Source organism: Sorex fumeus, unplaced genomic scaffold (assembly GCF_029834395.1).
Source record: "Sorex fumeus unplaced genomic scaffold, SorFum_2.1 ptg000033l, whole genome shotgun sequence".
NCBI lineage: Eukaryota > Metazoa > Chordata > Mammalia > Eulipotyphla > Soricidae > Sorex > Sorex fumeus.
In genome coordinates, this window is record NW_026606090.1 from 3,475,909 (window position 1) to 3,495,732 (window position 19,824).

General features: G+C 50.3%; 1 protein-coding gene across 1 annotated transcript; it reads left to right on the forward strand.

The window, feature by feature from the left end:
• The first annotated feature begins 3,856 nt into the window (after window positions 1-3,856).
• On the forward strand, window positions 3,857-16,845 carry FABP2 (fatty acid binding protein 2). Its single transcript, XM_056116942.1, has 5 exons — window positions 3,857-3,924; window positions 13,417-13,526; window positions 14,424-14,596; window positions 16,237-16,344; window positions 16,616-16,845. The coding sequence occupies exons 2-5, from the start codon at window positions 13,460-13,462 to the stop codon at window positions 16,664-16,666; spliced, it is 399 nt and encodes a 132-aa protein (XP_055972917.1). The 5' UTR covers window positions 3,857-3,924; window positions 13,417-13,459; the 3' UTR covers window positions 16,667-16,845.
• The last annotated feature ends 2,979 nt before the right edge of the window (window positions 16,846-19,824 follow it).

The following is a 19,824-nucleotide window of genomic DNA, read 5'->3' on the forward strand; positions in this document are numbered from 1 at the left end:
CTGCCTCAGTCTCACCCCCATCCCTCCGAGTAAAATGCAGAAATCCGTCATCAATTTTGTTATCTCCTAGATGAAAAGAAAAAAAATAAAAGGCTGAGGTGAGCAGTTCACTGCAAAGCTCCGCAGGGCTTGGCATGAGCTGCTGGCGCAGCAGACTCCAAGGAAGGCCGTCCCTCGCACCTGGCCAGAGTCTCTCCAGCAGGAGCACAACAGCCTGTTAATCATTCACACGTCCTCGCCCAAGTCTGAAGCCAGCTCCCTACAAACAAGCCCCTCTGGCCCGCCTATACGCTGCCCTGCCCTGCCCTGCCCTCAGGGCCACTGACGTCACCTGTCACCTGTCCACACAGGCTGACTGCACGCCAGGATTCCATCGTGAGTCCCTGCACTGGGCCACAGAGCTGCCGGAACAAGTCCCTGGGGATAGGACGTCCCCCCACAGGGCTCCTGGCAGCTGGTGACTGGCACCAGACCCAGTAGCCACTCGGTCTGAGCTGCCCAGGAGGTGGCCCCGGGGTGCTAGTGTGCACCCACCCAGCGAACACTCCCCTCCCCTCACCTGAGAGCGGGTGCAGGCTGGGGGGTCCCCAGAAACTCTAGGGATTTCTGCTCAAGAGGTAGAGAGATAAGAATTCTAATTCTAACCCATACAGCTTTAAGGCCACAGAAGTTTCCAACAATATATATTATTCACCCTCCAGGGAAATCATGAAATTTGATACATTTCTGTACCATGTAGACTTAAAAAAAAAAGTCACAGATAAAAACTTCTACTAAGAATATGTTGTTAAGCAGGGGAAAAAATGTTTTTAAAATCCATATACAGATATGTGGTTGAATCTTTTTTTACTCTTGGAGTTGAGATAGATATCACATATGCACACACACACACACACACAAAACTTGGAGCTGGCAAGTTATGTTCCACACATAACTTGGAACTCCGTGGTAGAACACATACCATGCACGTGTGAGGCCCTGAGTTCGACCCCCAGCAGCACAGCACCCAGTGTGTGCCCTGAAGCACCAGCACAGTGGGGAAGACAAAACACTACTCACTGTTGGTGCAGGGCGAGCCTGGGAGATGGAGGGAGTCTGTCACATTGCATTACAGCTGTCTGCATATTCAGCTTTTTCTGAGATAACCCTGTTTTGACTTGTAATCACGAGAGAAGGAAAATGCAGCAGAAGGTGCCACGGCACTCTGGAACTTTCCACCCCCAGTTAGTGCCACGAGGAACGAGGAGAGGCCAAAGCTGCCCCGCCAGGAGCGGGCACCACCATGCTCCCCTTGCATCTCTCTCTCTCTCTCTCTCTCTCTCTCTCTCTCTCTCTCTCTCTCTCTCTCTCTCTCTCTTGGGTCTGGGAAGAGCCTGCACAGGAGTCCCTGAGCCGCACTGGGCATGGAGAAGGGGGTCGCCCACCCATTGCCGCTTCCTTCCCTGAGAAAGATGCCCAGACCGCCTCTGGTGCTGTTGGTACCCACAGCTCTGCCTCAGGGCTACAGGGGGCTTCCGGCAGCTGAACATAGGTGGGCAGTAGGCCAGGAGACAGTGATGGGGGGAAGCCATGTGCTGGCATATGGCTGACCCCAGTTTAGTCCCCAGCTGTCTCCAAGCATGGCAGGAAGCACTCTGCAGGCTCCTGGTCACCCCTGGCACGAGGGGACACCCGCAGCTCCCAAGCAGGACTGATCCCTGGTCCCCCAAGAACCAGAAGCTGAGAATAGCCAGAGTAGCTCTCACTCCCTGAGCACCACTTGGGAGGACCCTCCCAAAACCAAAGACGATGTGTGAGCAGCACCCACCAGTAAGTACAAGCACTGGCGTGCATGTGTGAGCAAGCATGTGTGCTCATGCATGTGTGTGCATATGTGTGCACGTGTATGTGTGCAAGCCAGTGAGCAGTGCCTGGTGTTTCAGCGGTGCAAGTATACCCAGAAAGCATGCACCATAGCGGGGCAGAGCCCTGAGCCCCCCTACCCCAGCTCTGCTGGGGGAAACTGCTGATTTCAGCACCCAGTGCAACCTGGGTTCCCTGGTCATGGCCCCAAGGAGGAAGAGGGAGGGGAAGTGGGGGAGGCACAGGAGAAGGGGGAAGGCTCTGTGCACCGCATGGTGGGAGCAAAACTCAGAATCAGGCTCTTTCCCTCCCCTCCCCCTACCTCACCAGGGCTCAGGATGGGGAAGTGCAGGCTCAGAGCCAGAACTCCCTCCCTCCCTCTCCCCTCCCCCCTCCCACCTCTCCCCTCTTTCCCCTCTTCCCCACCTCCCCACCCCTCCTCCCCCCCTGCGCAGGCAGGCAGAGTCCAGGGAGCCAGCCCTGTACGCATCTCCAGGGCGCTCCCTGAGATAGCTCTGAGATAATCTTTTGGAGCTTTCTTTAAAAGAGATAACTCAGGAGCCCAAAGGGCAAAGCCTTTGCCCCGGTTATGGAACTCTTTAGGAGATAGATTGGGCAGAGTTAAGGTCCAGGCTGTGCAGAGCCTCACCAGGTCCCTCATATGCACCCTGGAGCCCCCCACCCCAGGCTCTACAGGGAAAAACCTGCCCCAGATCACAAGCTCGGTTGGCTGAGAATTGGCAACAGGGATGGATGCGAGCCCCTGAGTTCCACTTGGGAGACCCCAGAGTTAAAAACCGAACTGACAGGGTTGACCTGGTCCTTTGTGGGGGAACCAAACCTCCTCTTTCACCCTGGCAGGTAGGGAAGACACCCCAACCCCGGCAATGAGGAGAGTGGGGGCCCAGCCACCCCCCCAGTAGACTCCTGATTCTCCTTCCCAGTCTTTCCCCAAATAGGGGGAGCACAGAGGACCCCCCCCCACCGCCATGCCATCACCCTCCCCCAGAGCATCTTCCCCCACTTCCTGCTCACTCCCTCCCCTGCTGGAAAGTCCAGGCACCCCCATAACCCCCATTCCCAGCACTGCTCCCCGAGAATCCCACCCCTGGTGGCTGCACGGAGCTCTCCAAGTGGCATACATGTCACAGAACACAGCTCTGTGCGGTGGGCCCGAGGTGCAAGGGACAGAGGTGGCCCTCAACGCAGGGGCTCAGGCTGCCAGGTCAGAGTGACCACCCAGGCCTGTCCTCAGCTGCAGGGGACGGGGCAGGACGCAGCACAAGGAAACTCCTGGGTGTTGCATGGCTGCAGGATCACAACCCTCAAAGCCGGAGGAGCGTGGTCAGTGAAAGGCCCTGGGTCTGGGCACCACTAATGGGGGTTGGTCGATTGCCTCTGTGTTTTTATTTATTTTATTTTATTGCTTTTTGGGTCACACCCGGCAATGTACAGGGGTTACTCCTGGCTCTGCACTCAGGAATTACCCCTGGCAGTGCTCAGGGGACCATATGGGATGCTGGGAATCAAACCTGGGTTGGCCGCATGCAAAGCAAACACCCTACCTGCTGTGCTATCGCTCCAGCCCCTGTGTTTTTATTTTTAATTAATTTATTTCTTAAATATTACTTGTGATAAAGTTGTTCACAATAGTTGATTACATTCACTATTCCAGCACCAATCCCACTACCCTTACACCTTCCCACCACCATATTTCAAATGATTCTGCCCCGATCCCCAAAGCTGTCCCCAAGGTTGGACCTAAATAACTTATTTTGCATTGCTTGTGAGGAATAATCCACTAAAGATGATCCAAATAAGTTTCCTGAGAGGAAAATGTGTGAGGACTGTGAAGTAAATGGAATGGAGCCATCAGCCCTTGGATACAGAACGCCCACAGTCGCCTCTTCAAGGCCAAGCCTACAGACTCCCCGAGAGAGGAAGAGTGTTCAGATGGTCAGTGCCAGCTGTGGGTGGCCCCCTTCGGGGAACTCAGCATTTCCCTGTGACCAGAGGAAGCTTCTGGGGCTTACAGTCAGAGAGCGGCGAGGGCTTCTGGGGACAGTGAACGCTTGCGGCTTGGTAAGTGGAAAGCGGCTCCCGTGGGCGTTTCGGGGCGACTCTTGTGCTTTCTATGGGACTCTCACGCCGACCATAGATGCTCTAGTCAGCTGGACCTGAGCAAGTTCAGAAGTTAAGGTGTTTGCATGTGGCTATGGCAGTGACATGGTCCCCCCCAACACCGCCAGTTGTGACCCCTGATAAAGAACTAGGTGTGGCTCCTGAGCACAGAGCTATCTGTGGCCCTTCAAAAAAAAAAAAACCGTAGATTTGTTTCTTGAATCCCTGTTTGGGGAGATGCTGCAGACTCGTGTTTGTTCTTGCTGTGTGTTCGGGCATCAGTAGGGTGCCCCTCCCCTCACCATCATTCTTAACACAGCCTGGCCTCAGGCAGTACAGGCTTCAGCCAGTTGCTGTCAATGTCAGGACCTTTTCTTCAAGGACTTTGTAGGCAGTGCTCTTTGGGAAACAGGGATGGCATGAAATCCAGCTCAGTTTCTTTGTTTTTGTCTTGGGCCCACACCCAACAATCAGCTCAGGGCTGATTCCTGGCTCTGAGCTCAGGAATCAAGGACCATGTGGGGTGCCAGGGATGGAACCCAGGTTGGCCTTGTGCAAGACAAGTACGCTAACTGCTGCTCTATCTTTCCGGCCCATCCATCTTCGTTTACACCTGTTTTGTACTGAAGGTTCCAGGGGCAATGGGTCATAGGCAAAACAAGGCAGTTTCACGACTGCTAGTCATTCAGAGGCTGTTCTGGGCTCTGAAGGTCTCTGAAGCCTCCCATGGCTGGCGGGCTGCAGGTCAGATGGTTTGAGCTAAGTTGGGACATTCTCACTGACCAGGGATGCTGACAAGGCCGGTGGGAAGTCTGCTAACTTCCCCCTGCTCATGTAAGTAGGCCAAAGGTGACATTGATTTCTTTTAGGGAATTATCTCTAACCACTCAAAATTATTAATGACCGCCAATAACTGCATTATGTAAGCTGAGTACATAACTAGTGTTTACTGATTGAATTGGCCCTTTAATAAATCAATCTAATTTTTTTTAAAGACAAGCCTATCTGTATGCTTTAATCTAAAGTTCTTTATTTTTGAAGGCAAATAAAGGGTAATTAAAACACTTTATTTTATTTTTGGTCTTTTGGGCTACACCTGGCAGTGTAGCTTACTCCTAATAGTGCTCAAGGGACCCTCTGCAGTGCCCAGGGGATCTGAATCCAGGTGAGCCGTGAGCAAGCACCCTATCCACTGTTCTACCACTCTGGCCCCTTAAAAACACCAGGGGCCAGCTGGATGGGCCTTTGTTTTTCCCAGAACAGAACCCAGAGCATCATTGTAGTCAGAAAGCAAGTTTCCACTGGCCTCATCCCAACAAACCCATCAGAAACTGGGGTGAGCAGATGGCATGGGGCTCAGAGGGGCTGACTGAGAAGGGGAAAGGGAATTAGGGGGTCGGGAACAAGCCCTCGTCACGGGACACTCCCAACAGGAGGGGCAGGCCCATGACTCCCTTTCATCTTCCAAAAATGTGTGCTGTGGGCCTAGCTGAGGTGGGTAGTTTGCAACACTGCTGTATCGGTCATTAATCAGCACTACAATATCCTCAGCAACTGAAGACTGATTTTGTTTTTCTTTGTTTTCATTTTCTAAGCTCAGAACAGGACAAAACAGATGAATGGGTGTGTAGGTGGATAGCTACAATTTATTTATTTGGGTTTGGGAACCACACCTATACTCAAGGGCACTGCACTCAGGAATTACTCTTGGTGGCACACAGGGGACCATAAGAACCATATGGAAAGCCCAATAAGGATCAAACCTGGATCAGCCACGTGCAAGGCAGGTGCTCTGCCTGCTGCACTATCTCAGCGGCCCCAGATAGCTATGGTTTAAATAGGAAATGATGGCTAAACAATTCACCTGGGTAGAGAGAGGCCCAGGTGAACCCAGTGAGGGGTTATGGGTACTTAGGTAGTTGGCGTGGTGTGGTAGGAAGCATTTGATGAGGTCTAAAGCTGAAGCCCTAAAACAATCTTGGGCCAGAGAGTGGATACAGAGTTAAGGTGCTGCACTTGTGTGTTTGTGTGGGTGCCCAAGAACTTGGTTCGAATACCTGGCACCACCTATGGTCTCCTAAGCTGAGCACAAAGCCAGGAGTGACCCCCCCCAATACAGTATTGTCACCTCAATAAAAATGATCTTTTAAATGTCCCCACACTACCTCTTATAGTCTAGTTCTCCTTTTTGGAGAACCTGGCAAGCTACTGAGAGTATCCTGCCCGCATGACATAGCCTCACAAGCTCTCTGTGGTGTATTTGATATGCCAAAAACAGTAACAATGATGTGGCTCATTCCCCTGACCCTAAAAGAGCCTCCAATACAGCATCGTTGGGAAGGACGAGTAAGGAGAGGCTGCTAAAATCTCAGGGCTGGGACAAATGCAGACTATACTGGTGCCCGCTCGAGCAAATTGATGAATAATGGGATGACAGTGATGACAGTGACAGTGAAATGTCCCCCAAAATGCTATATGTTAATATAAAAATAAACAATATACACTTGAAAGAGCATAACTAGGCTTCGCATTCAATTTCAACCCAGAGATAAAAGATGAATGGAGTGGAGTTCTTTGGAGTTTGCACTCAGTGGAAAGCAGTGACGCGCCTCCGTCTCTCCTGCACTCATTCAGTCTTTCGGATGTCGATATTTTTTGTCACATTTTCACGTGCACTGTATCTCAAATTTCATTTCAAGATGCCCTGTGGCTGAATTCCTCCTCACCATCCCCACCTAGATTTTACACTGAAGACTGGGAACCACACCCTAGCCTCGTCTGCCTGAGGGGCATGAGGGTCTTACAGCACCCACCCCTGCCCATGCAGCCTCTAACATCAGGCTCCGGTGAGGCTGAGCATATGCCTGAGAGTCACTGGCTGTGGCTCTGGAGAACCGAGTGAGGAGCAAGTGAAGGCCCTGTCCTCCTGCTGTCCTTTACCAGCTTCCCTAGTGGCCAGAGAGCTAGCTGGTGGATGGGAGGAGACAAGGACACGCTTGGCAGCATGGAGGCAGTGGTGCATTCATGGCGGCAGGTCCCCTGAGTCCCACTGGGAGTGACCCCCAAGCACACGAGTAATCCCTAAACACTGCAGATGCCCCAAACCAAAACAATAAGTCATTTTTTAGAACTCAATTAAACAGGTATCCTGCCCAAGATGGTCCAGGAGGGCTAGGAAGCAGCTGGGCTCAGGGGGTCTTTGGAGTGCAAGGCAGAGGCCGGGGCAGGGGAGAGTGGCTGAGGGCAACGCGGGGCACCACCAAGGGGAAGAGCAGAGGGACCTGAGCACTGCCCTCTCGGCCCACCGCTGGCATGTGAGACTCCGGGGACCAGGAGTGTGCCCAGAGGCTGATACGTGGGCCCCGCATCCTGTGAGCACCGTGATAGCCGCAGATCGATCAACACTGACTCTGGGGGTCCAGCCAGCAGTTACCAAGCATCTAAGCCTGCCCCGGCCACAGCCAAGGGAAGAAACAGGGGAAGGAAGGATGGATCAGGGGGTGTCCAGGGTTCCTGCAGGCAGAGGAGCAGTTCTCCTGGTGCTGAACAAGGACAAAGTGCATCTGCACACACACCCTCATACACCCCAATTCAGGCATTTCTCTGACACACCTTAAGCACACACAACACCCGAGGAGAGAATGAAAAGAGAGTAAGAGTCGGGTGGTTCTCTGTCACTCGCCCGCTGCCTTGGCAGGGGCTGATCTAAAGAGGCCAATTCTGACCGAGAAGGGAAGGAATGCCCCAGGAGGGCAAACTTCAATGTCTGCTGTGAGGCTTCAAGAACCTTATCTCTGGGCAAAGGTTGGCCAGCACGCAGACACACTCACTGCCAGCGGTCAGTGGCCGGCGCAACAGGCAGGCTTCCTGCTTACCTGCTCCCCACCCAGGCGGGCCTGCAGCTGTGCCCCTCTGCCCAACCTTGCCACTCAGTGTCCCAGAGGAACCGCCAGGCACCTTCCTCCTGTGCACCTGCCACTTCCCTCCTCTGTGGGGCCAAGTGAAAGCTTCGAAAGGAAAAACTGGCGCCAAGGACATTTACGATAAAAAGCACGTGCGATTCTTCAGTTTCAAGGGTCTGTATGTGCAAACACATGCTGGCACATACGTATTTGTACATGTTCTCCTATGTCCCCCTATACAGGTGTGTGAATACACACACACATATGGGAGGCACAGGCATGTCCACCTGTACACGCATGTGAGTGTTGACACCCACACAGACCGTCATGGGCATCCATACACAGATAGCACATGCTGTAAACACATACATGTTTCCAAAGAAGTATGTGCATGCATGGATGGATGGATGAAAAGATACACATATATGTATCTGTACATGCACACACGCACTTAAAACAGAAGGACTCAGAATCATGACTCATGAATCATGTTCAGTCCGTGGGTTTAAGAATTTGGATGCACCTGGGGTTCTCAGGGCTGCTCCCAGCCACACTTGGCCGAGTGGTACAAACCTGACAGGGTGCTGGTCTGCTGGCTGGTACCAGGGACCACCAGGGATACACCCAGTGGTACTTGGGGCATGTGGGGGAAGGTGGCTTCTGAAGAGCTAAACCCAGACCAAATCCAGGACCTGGCATGTCCAACATATGTGTTCCACTCCTTGGAGCGACCTCCCAGGTCCTCAATTTCTTTCTCCCTTTTCTATTTCTAAACCGCATGAACTGCTCATTGTTGCATCACATGTGATGGGCTGAGGCTGGGAGGCTCCCACGGCAGAGCACAGGCAAGGCTCCGGGCTGGACCTCCAGCACAACAAAAGTCTTTTCACAGACCCAACCCAGCCTTCTTGTCACTGAGACCGAGGGCATTTCTCCTGCAGCTGTGATTCAGCACAGGGAATTCTAACATACAATGAAGGTCTGAGAGAAATGAACAAAGTGAAAAAAGGAGCAGCAGGTAACAGAGAGAGGGAGAGGCCACCAAGGGTGAAGCTCGCTGCCTTCCCCGGGAACACACGCAAACCCGCAGCAGCAGGGTGGGAGGTGGGGGGCTGCCAACATGGCCCCCACGGCTGTAGGTAGTTCAGGCAGCTCAGGGACTCAGGTAGGGTGTGACAGCCCAAGCTGTTTATCTGTTGGGGATAAGAGGTTAACCTAAGGCCAGGGAATGGGAATAAACCCAGGTGGGCTTCCAATTGGGAGAATACTGAGGCAACCACAAGTCGCCTGACATTCTCCTGGAGCACAGAAGAGATGATGGATGTGGGAGAAAACAAGCCCCCCCCCCCAAGACCCTGGTGTTTCCAAGAGTGACCCAGGTCCCCGCCCTGCCCAACTGTACAAGGTGGACAGAAGGGGCAGAGCAGCAGGCGGCGGCTGGGCCCGAGACAGGCTTATCTCCATGGACTCTGAGGTCATCAGGAATGATGGCAGGACAGATAGCAAGACTTTCAGTGATGGATGACCGATAGCAGAGCCCGATGGACAGCAGATAAGGGTGATTCGTTTGGGCTGGAAGCAATCATAGCCACGTAGGGATGACCTCGAAGGAAATGCATCTCTCGAGCAGGAGAGATAGTCCAGGGGTCATGGTGCTAGCCCAGAATGCCACCAACTCAGGTTTGAAACCCCAGCATGCCAAGGATCACCCCTGAGCACAGCACCTGAAGTCGGCCCTAAGCACTGCTAAGTGATGCCCAGCACTGTCCCTCCCCACAGTGTTGGTGCAGCACAGTCTGGCTGTGGCCATGGGGGGTGGAAACGGTACAAACCCATTTCCTTTCGGCCCGTGGTGTGAGAGAATAGGGCATGAGTGGGGCCTTCATCAGCTGGAGGGGTGGGCCCAGATGACAACGGGTGGAAAAGGTGGAAGCTGAGGAACCCCGGCCCCTCGGTGCACAGTGGCATGGAGCAGCAGTAAGTGGTCGGGGGTTGTTAGTGAGCATCTGTAGTCCCCAGCATTCCTGCTGACCAGTCGTCATCTCCAATTTCACATCTCCAATTTCCAATATTTGGAGCCTGAGGAGGCACAGCGGGCACTCCCGTTCCTCTGGTCCCGGGAGGGAATCAGCCGTAACCCTCAGCTCTCGTCTGGTGCCTTCCACCTCCCAGTCAGAAAAAGGGGAACTTCCTGAGAGTGAAAAGCAGGTTGGGGTGCAGCTGGCTCAGAGACTCGAGCCTTGAGTTTGCTGACCAGCTCTGGCCCAGAGAGCTAAAGCAGGATGTGGGAACCCCAGGCTTCTGAGCAGTGGCCTGAGTGCAATTTCCCAGAAATGGTATTTTTAAAAACACGCCAGAGGTGGGGAGACGGTTCAAAGGGGTGGAGAATATGCTTTGTGTCACAGGTTTGATCCCCGGCACGGAGGGGTCTCCTAGCAACCCCTGAGAGTGAACCCTGAGCATGTAGCCAGGAGGTGTCCTGAGCACTGCAGGATTGGGCCCCAAAAACCAAATAAAGCAACTCAAAGGGGGAAAAAAAATCCAGAACAACTTTCCTTCCTGCTACAGAGTAAGCCAATAGGGTAGACTGATCTCTGTAATCCCTGGAAGCCGCTTCTCGGCTGTTCCCCCAAAGACAAGCCCGGGCATCAGTGAACGTACAGAGCAAAGAGGGCGCTTTTCTCAGCCAATGGAACGTGGAGCCGAGGCTCACTCTGGAAGGTAGTACACAGACTCCTCCAAAGTTTACAACTCCATGCAGCTCTGCTATCCTAATTCTGGGCATTCAAGCAGAACCCAGAAGGAAGCAGGGATGGGACGGGGACATGGGGGTTACTCGCAACCATGGCTGAGGGGAAAGGATCCTGACATTTGCATCAGCCCAGTTGGACTGAGATGGAATTACGTGTAGTGAACTCAGATGCAGAAAGAAAAAACACCACATGATTTCGCTCACACATGGTATATAGAGAACTCTAACAAAATAAGAGAACTCTAACTCTAGATAAGAGAAAAACTCTTAGACTTTAAAACCAAGTTAGTGATGACCATGAGTGACAGGTGGCAAGAGGTAAAGGATATCATTGGTTTAATGGGGTTGCTAAAATGCAGCGTATGCAGATGGTGATTATTAACAGGGCACAATGAAAGTTTATCACGTGAGAAACCAAGGATAGGGCCAAAGAGATGGTACAGAAGTTAAGGTGCTTGCCTTGCATGCAGTCAACCTCGGTTTAATTTCCCATACAATTCGCCGATATAATCCCCCCAACCTGCCCCGAGAGATCCTAGAGCAGAGGCAAGAGTAAGCCCTGAGCACGGCTAGGTGTTGCTCCCAAACAAATAATTAAATTTAAAAGCTATTCCTCTGAGACATGTCTGAAACTTGGCACAGGCCTTAATCAGATTTGGCTGCAGTTATTTCCCTGCTTGGTCCGAGCTTAACGGCTGTCATTCAAAGGTGTCACATTGGGGAGAAGAACTCCCCCCACCCCCTCACTGAGAGCAGCTTCAGAGAGAAGCCAGTATCCACACAGGTGGAGTTAGAGCCACAGACAGCGCGTACATGGAGGCAGGGGAGGGAGGAGACGGGCCACGGCACACTTTCTTGGTTCTGCTCATTCTTGGGCCTCACCTAAAGAGAGGTAAGACATCAGGGTGCATGCAGAGTCCATGAGAGCCATATCCATTGCCTGGCACTGCCCCACAGCAGCTGGACCTGGGCTCAGCCGCCTATCAGGCATTGAGAGACACACAGCAGCGCTCAGGGCTCCCAGCACAGGCACGATCGATGCACCCCTCTTCCTGGGCCTCAGCGAGCTGGGTCTCCCACTGTGAGTGGGGCAGGGAACAGAGCACTGGTCTGTGGGTCCGCCTCACTGCATCTCTGGTGGGGACTTTGGGTGCAGCCGGGGTCAGCTCAGCATGCACACAACGGCTGCACCCTTCCGATTGCAATCCTTCTCTTCTCTCTCCTCCCTGCCCCCATGGCCCTTTTTGGATAACAACTGGGGGTACTCCTGCGCTACTCCTAGCACAGTACTCAGATGTGACTCCTGGGGGTGCTCAGGGACTCTGGAATTCCAGGGCCTGAACTAGGGCGTCTGGTATGCACGGTATGCACTCAGCCCACTGGGCCATCTCTCCAGCCCAGTATATAATAATAATAATAATAATAATAATAATAATAGACCTTGTATCATTTGAGAAAATGTGCTTCTCAGATACAATCAAAATAAAACTTCTGATCCTATTCTCTCACTTCCTGTTTCAACTTGGAAGCTGTGGAATTCCCCCCAGGCTGGGGAAAAGGAAGAGACAGGATTCATAGCTTCCTCTCTGAAGTTTGGCTACCAAGGTTCGCTACTCACATTCCCTTGCAAGAAGACTCTCTTTTTAGCAATGCCCAGGCCTAGTCACTAGTAATGAAAATGCTGCACCTCATACTTCACTATGCTTCACCTTCATGGGCTCAGCCCTGGGCTGGAGGCCTGCAGCAGGGGAAGGGAGAGAGAGACATCCTTCTCCTTTTCCCTTTCCAGCTCTTTGCTACATACAGAACACCTTTGGAGGGGGACACACCTAAGCATGCTTGGGACTCACCCCTGGCCATGCTCAGCATCCCTTTCAGAATGGAAAACTCGGGGCTGGAGTGATAGCACAGCGGGTAAAGCGTTTGCCTTGCATTTGGCCAACCCGTGTTCAATTTCCAGCATCCCATATGGTCCCCTGAGCACCGCCAGGAGTACTTCCTGAGTGCAGAGCCAGGAGTAATCCAAAAAGAAAAGAAAAGAAAAGAAAAGAAAAGAAAAGAAAAAAAAGAATGGGAAACCCAAGCCCTAGCACCCTGCATGAAGAGTCTGTGCAATTCTCTCTCCGGCTCAGCTGGATTCTTTTTCTTAGGAGTTTTCCCATCATTGAGTTTTCCTGTCTTTGAGCCACATTCCTGCCCTTTTTGATTTCTCTGTCCCTGAGGACCAGTCAAACCTGGACCAGACCCCCAGAAACACAGGCAATGTATCATCCTCATCATGCTGGGTGTGAGGGGATCCGTCCAAACTCCTGGGCACCCCCTACACACAAACCAAACACAGTAGGGTGGTGGGAAATCACTAAACTTCAGCCTCAATATCGTATTGAGTTTGACTTCCCAGCCTCATCTGGTCACAAAATCTTATGAGGTAATTATGACTGTAAAAGAGGGAGAGGTCTGTGGAGTTTGCATTACCAGATGTTTTGTGATATCCACACTACTTGGGTGCTGCCAATGCAGAGCACCCTTTGAACTCCCAAGAAGCAAGGCCAAACTTGGGGTGCATGCATTCACATGATTGAAATAAGTGTTTCCCCAAAGCATGGTTAAGACAGAGCAGTTTTTATCATATTTTAATGTCATCACATTTCAGGTGAGAGGCTAAGGAATTTGTAGAAAGAGAAATGACACCCGCTTGGGCGTCAGAAGAGTTAGATATCTCTTGAACTTTAAACTTCCACATCATGGAGTATAACACAGATGCTACGATAAGAACTAGAATAAATTCTCTCTGCTCAGGTCTGAATCTCAGGCTGCAGTGGGGCTGACTCAACTGAAGACCATGGCGCTGAACGGCTCTTGGAAGGTGGACCGCAGTGAGAACTATGACAAGTTCATGGAAAAAATGGGTAAGGGCCGAGTTCTTCAGTGGCTGGGCTGGGCTGAGGGAACAGTCTCACAATTCTATGTAGTTTTGATGGGTGCCACACACAAATGCACTGCAGTTAAGGAATCCAAAGTGAAATTTAGAAAACTTATATATCTTTACAGGAAGGAATTTGATGACTATCTGCTAATTTTCTCATTGGCTGGGATAGTCGGGACTAGCATAGAAACCTAAGGGAATTACAGAGTTCAAAATTTTTAAATCTGTGATGGAAAGGAAAGGGTGGAATTAGATAAGTGAAATTAAAAGTATATTCACAAAGAGTGGGAGATTATGACCAGTACGTGTGAGACTCTAAGCTTGCTCCGCACACTGCACCCCCTCTACCCCAAACACCACTGTGCCTGATCCTTTTGTGTGTGTGTGTGTGTGTGTGTGTAGGGAGGGGGGAGTGCTCAGGGATGACCCCTGGCAGGGCTCAGAGGACCATATGGGGTGCTGGGGGTCAAACCCGGGTCAGCTACATGCAAAGCATACACCCTACCTGCAGTGCTATTGCTCTGGCCCAGCTTTTTTCTTTTGTAAAGAAATGAATGTAAAGAAACCTTCATTTGGCGTTTCTAGAACTAATTTACTGAACAAGCAGAAAAGGTTGATGATTTGATTTGACTGTTCTGCTCTAAGAGTCTAGGATTCCATGTTCTAGTCAGTGTTTGTCATTTGCAGGGGAAATCACTTGGATCCATATTCTTGGTCTGGTAGAGTTTAATCATTTTTCAGATTAAGAATCTAATGTTCTTATGCCAAGACAGTGCTTCTTCCCACCCTCAAAATTGAAATAAATGAAGACACAGAATGTGAGAGGGGTGTCATTTTTTGTGGTATTTTGACTATTTCATGCAACCATTTCCCTTTGCAGGTATTAACATGGTCAAGAGGAAACTTGCAGCTCATGACAATTTGAAACTGACAATCTCACAAGAGGGAAATAAATTCACAGTCAAAGAATCAAGTACTTTTCGGACCATCGAACTTGTTTTTGAGCTTGGTGTCACCTTTAACTACAGCCTAGCAGACGGGACTGAACTCACCGTAAGAATTATTATTTTTTTATAAGCAATGCATTCTTGAATTTGATATCCTCTTCTAAAATAATCTGTTTTGTGTCAATGGGAGGTTCAATGTGTGTAAATGTCCTCCCTGAACTGAAACAGTTGACAGAACTTTTCCTTCCAACATCCTGTATATAATGGTGGTCTTTAATAAGCTTTTATTTTCATGTACAATGTGTAAAGACTGATTTGAACAAAAATTAGAAAAACATGCTTAAAATGACCAAGTAGGGGCCAAGTGATAGAGAACTTGTTTTGCACATGTGATGTTTCTGGGTTCATTTCATGGCATCAGATGGTCCTGATGGTAGGACCAAGATGGTAGGGAGTGACCTGCAGTACCACCTTATGTGGCCCCAAGACAACTACAGAAAAGACAGACTGTAAACCTATTCATACAGAAATTGAAGACCTACTGTTTTCAATTTCACACACCGGAAAGCAACAAAATCTTTGGGCATTGTGTAATTTAAGCATCATAGGCATTTCATAGCAAATGTCTTCATTCGTTTGGTGACTGAAATTTTAGGGCGTTTGCCTTGCATGTGGCTGACCCAGGTTTGATTCCTCCATCCCTCTCAGAGAGCCCGGCAAGCTCCCAAGAGTATCTCACATGCATAGCAGAGCCTGGCAAGCTCCCTGTGGAATATTTGATATGCCAAAAACAGTAACAAGTCTCACAATGGAGACGTTACTAGTGCCCGCTTGAGCAAATTGATGAACAGCAGGAGGACAGTGCTACAGTGCTACAGCTCAGTGAAGGAGTGATCAAACAGAATTGTCTCATGAGATGTTATAGTTCCTTGAGATACGTTTCTTAACGTTGAAGGTATAAAATTTTAGGGAGTCATTTTTTTCAAACAATTTTCTAAAAGCTTTTTTTGGCCAAAGAATGTTTTTGCTTTTTCGGTTTGGGGGCCACACCCCATGGTGCTTGGGGGCCTCCTGTGGTGCTCTGGTGCTGGGCTGGGAGACAGGGCTTTGGCATACAAAGCAAGTACTCCTTCCCATTAAGCGACTCTCCAACCCTGGCCCCAGAGAGTTCCTAATTAAAACACATATATTTGCAATGACAAACTTTTGAATATTTCTTCAGTCATGGCCAGACTTTAACTAGAATTATATTTAGAGAAATCAAGCCTATGAAAGTAATCGGAACCATAGCTAAACCTAGGACATTCTGTTTTAACATTAAAGTTTAGAGAGAAGCAGCCTTGATTTTCTGCCTTAAAATTCAGTGCAGGGGCTGGAAAGAAGAGTAACAGCAGGTAAGGGTCAACTGATCTGGGGGACCCTGCATAAGTGCTATGAGTAGGGATCCCTGAGCTAAGAGTAAGCCCTGAGCACCACAGGGTGTGACCCCAGAACAAATGAACAAACAAATTCAGTCCAAAGTCAACATTTTCCAAGGACTGGGCAGGACACCGGAAATGGTCAGCAGCAGTTTGGAGCAAGGTGGCCTGGATGGGGTCCGGGCTCTGTGGCTTTCCCTGAATGCCTATGCCTCAGCTCTCTGTCCAGCGACAATACCGTTATGGAAGCAAACACAGTCAATGCTTGACTGGGGTAAGGCCCTGGAAAATCCTCATGGATTGTAACCTTCATTTGATTTCTATACAGGGGACCTGGAACATGGAGGGTAGCAAACTGGTTGGAAAATTCACACGGGTAGACAACGGAAAGGAGCTGAATGCCATCCGCGAAGTGGTCGGTGATGAAATGGTCCAGGTGAGTTGTGGAGTGATGCTGGCTACTTCCCAAACACACACACACACACACACACACACACACACACACACACACACACACACACACTTGTGCTGAGGTGGACTGAGTATGTCAAAGAAACCACAATGCCTCCATTCTGTATCCATTGCCAAATATAAGAGGGAGAAAAATATCATGAGTTCATTTCAAAGCTACAGTACTACGAATGTTTTCCTTAATTTCACCTTCAATTTTAACGACAAATTCTTCCATGTGTGTTGAATCCTTTCAGACTTACACATATGAAGGCGTGGAGGCGAAGAGGTTCTTCAAAAAGGAATAAATGTTAACTCCTGCCTCTTCAGTCCATGGCACAAATTGGCTGGAAGAATCTGCTGTACTGCCACAGAACTGTCTCTCCTCACCCAGTATGAAAAGACTGATTCGTCCTTTTATAAAGATTGGCCAGTGGTTTATATTCCCAGTATTGTCAAAAATAAGTTAAAATTTATTAAAACTAAATTTGTCTCGCACTCTCAAGGATGTATATACTCATTGATGGATAAAAGTCTGATGGTTTTTTAAAGCTGGTGGATACATATCGCTCCCATGTTGCTTTATAAGTAGCCTCTTTTGGGTGGGGAGGGGTCACATCTGGACATGCTCTGGGTCTACTCGTAGCTCTGCACTCGGGAATCTGTCCTGGTGGGGTTTGAGGGATGTGGGCTGGGGATTCAACTATATGGGTTGGGGATTCAACTATGGTCAGGCACATGCAAGGCAAGCACCTAACCCCTGTCCTGTCTCTCCAGCCCCATGCAGACACTTCTTAAACAAAAATAATCTGAACAATATTGATAGACTGTTCTTTTTCCACATCTGTCAAACCAAAAACATAGACTTCATGGAATTCTTTAAAATCTTAAGCTGGTTATCAGTAGGGTTTTTTTTTGTTTGTTTGTTTGTTTGCTTGCTTGCTTTTTGGGTCACACCTGGCAATGCCCAAGGATTACTCCTGGCTCTGCACTCAGGAAGTACTCCTGGAGGTGCTCAGGGGCCCATATGGGATGCTGGGATTCAAACCTGGGTTTTCTGCGTGCAAGGCAAATGCCCTACCCACTGTGCTATTGCTCCAGCTCCATGAGTGGTTTTTTTTGAACACCACGATCATGATCACGATCATCCTGTTGTTCGTCGATTGCCTCGAGCAGGCACCAGTAACGTCTCCTTCGTCCTAGCCCTGAGATCTTAAAGTGCCATATTCAAGGCCCTTTCAGGGTTAGGAGAATGAGACCCATCATTGTTACTGGTATTTGGCATATTGGGTACACCACAGGGAGTTTGCCAGACTCTGCCAAACACCAATTATAATAAAAAGAGTATCTACTCCACTAGAAAATGCAGAAATCAGAGAAGCAGATGGTGCATAAATATCTTTTACCAGCTCACAAACCAGAGATAATCACCCATCTGATTTTAACAGATATTCTCCCAACTCTCCTCCCACGGGGAATTTGTCCTACACAGCCGGTGATTTTTCCTGAGAAACTCAGTATTTTCCTCTTCCTAATTGCACTGTTAGATGAGCTGAGAGTCTGAAGATAGCAGCAAGGATTTAGCAAACTCCCAAGCTAGCCTGAGGGAGACCTGGAGGACAGGTGGGCCATCAGACACCAAAAATTCTGCCTTCACCCTCACACGACTTTCCCTGATATGCATACTTCTGACTTACAAGGGTCCAAAGTTTCCTTTCACTCAGACTCACAGAATGTTGGATTTTATATCCTTGAAGCAACTGCATTGTAGAAGGGTATGTACAGAGGCCACAAAGAGGGAAGCCAATTTTTAAAGGATTAGACCATAGATTTTTTTTAGAGGGGTGCTCCCTGAGGGGTGCTCAGGGGATCCAGGGGCTATTTCCAGCAATGTTAAACCAACTATGTTGGAAGAGTCAATATCCGGGTCCGGGGCTGCTGGGGGTCCCCAGGGTCACTGGTGGTGGTGAACTCTGGGCCTTTCATGTTCCCGGACTTCTGATCTACCTCCCAACCCCAACACATGTGTGTATTGACTACTTCTTTTTCATTCATGAAGACCACAGCTAAGCTGTAAGATAGCTCTTGCCAATGACCAGACACTATTCTCTGGGAGACCAATACATGGAGGAAACTGTATATTGTTTCCTTAATTCCTCATTATAACTAAAGTGTACCGGCAGATAAATGGTAGGAAAATGTGGTAGAAGCACATAATGAAATATTCCTTGGCTTTTGGCCCGAGTGATGGTACAGCAGGCAGGACACTTGCCTTGCATGCAGCTGGCCTGGGTTTGATCCCCGGTACCCCACAGAGTCTCCAGAGCACCACCAGGGAGTGATCCCTGAGGGTAGAGCCAGGAGTTAATCCTGAGCACCCCTGGGTAATACCAAACAAAACAAAACAAAACAAAACAAAAAGTCCCTAAATCTCCACTAGCTGGTGTCACTTCTTGGCACAAACTGTGGAGTCTCCTGTTTCAGAGAAGTCAGTGACCTCGGGCAGTCCCCTACTCCCCATCTGACTTGTTACTCTCTGAGTACTGAGGAGGAGGGAGAGAAAGGGAAGGAGGGTAGGGAGGAAGAAGGTAGAGGAGGAGCAGGGAGGGGGGTGCACAGGATTAACTCTAGGGTGCAGGGCCACCGGGCACTGAGCAGAATCAGGCCTAGCGCAATGCTGGGCTCCACTGGATCTTTCCAGAAGTGGAGACGGTGCCATCAGAGATTAGGTGGGCGTCACCACACTTGCCTAAGAGCTGGTCACTGCAACTCCTCTCCTGCCTGACAGGGAGGAAAGGCCAGTGGAGGTGTTGGTGAGACAGAGCAAGGGTCCTGCCCCCGAGCTGGTTCTCAGGACGTGGGTCACACCCACTGGGGCCCTTATGGAGACAGCGGGGCTCAGCCGGCGGGAACCCCCCACCCCCTCCGTCCACCTCCCCAATCCCCACTGAGAACTCACCGGCCTGGGAGCACAGACATCTGGGTCCTTCCTGGGGGGGAATTTAGGCAAGTGACTTCATCTTGGGGGGAGGAGGGTTAGTTAAGTCATCTTGAAAATGGGGCAGCAGGCCCAGAGAACCCTGACTTTCCTTTCCAACAAGGCTGTGAGGCCCACTCAGGGAGTCTCCCATGAGTGCGCACCCTGAAGCGGGGGCAAGCTTCCCTGCCTTTGGACTGTGGCTCAGGACAAGCCTGTCACCCCATGCGGGCTCCCTCTGCAGGTCCCCGGACACCTCTCGCTTTGTGCCAGGTCCAGCAGATAACCGGTTGACCGGTTCCCTCGCACCAGCTAGAAATAAGTCTGGGGGCGGGGCAGGTGGGAAGGAAAATGGGGGGGGGGGTGGCACCCGCCTAAGCCCCTCCGCCCTCCAGCAAACCCTGCTTTTCCCAGAAGACAGCCCACATCTGCCACCTACTGGCCTGGACAGGACCTGCAGGTCTCCGCGTCATGGCCTTACCTAGAGGG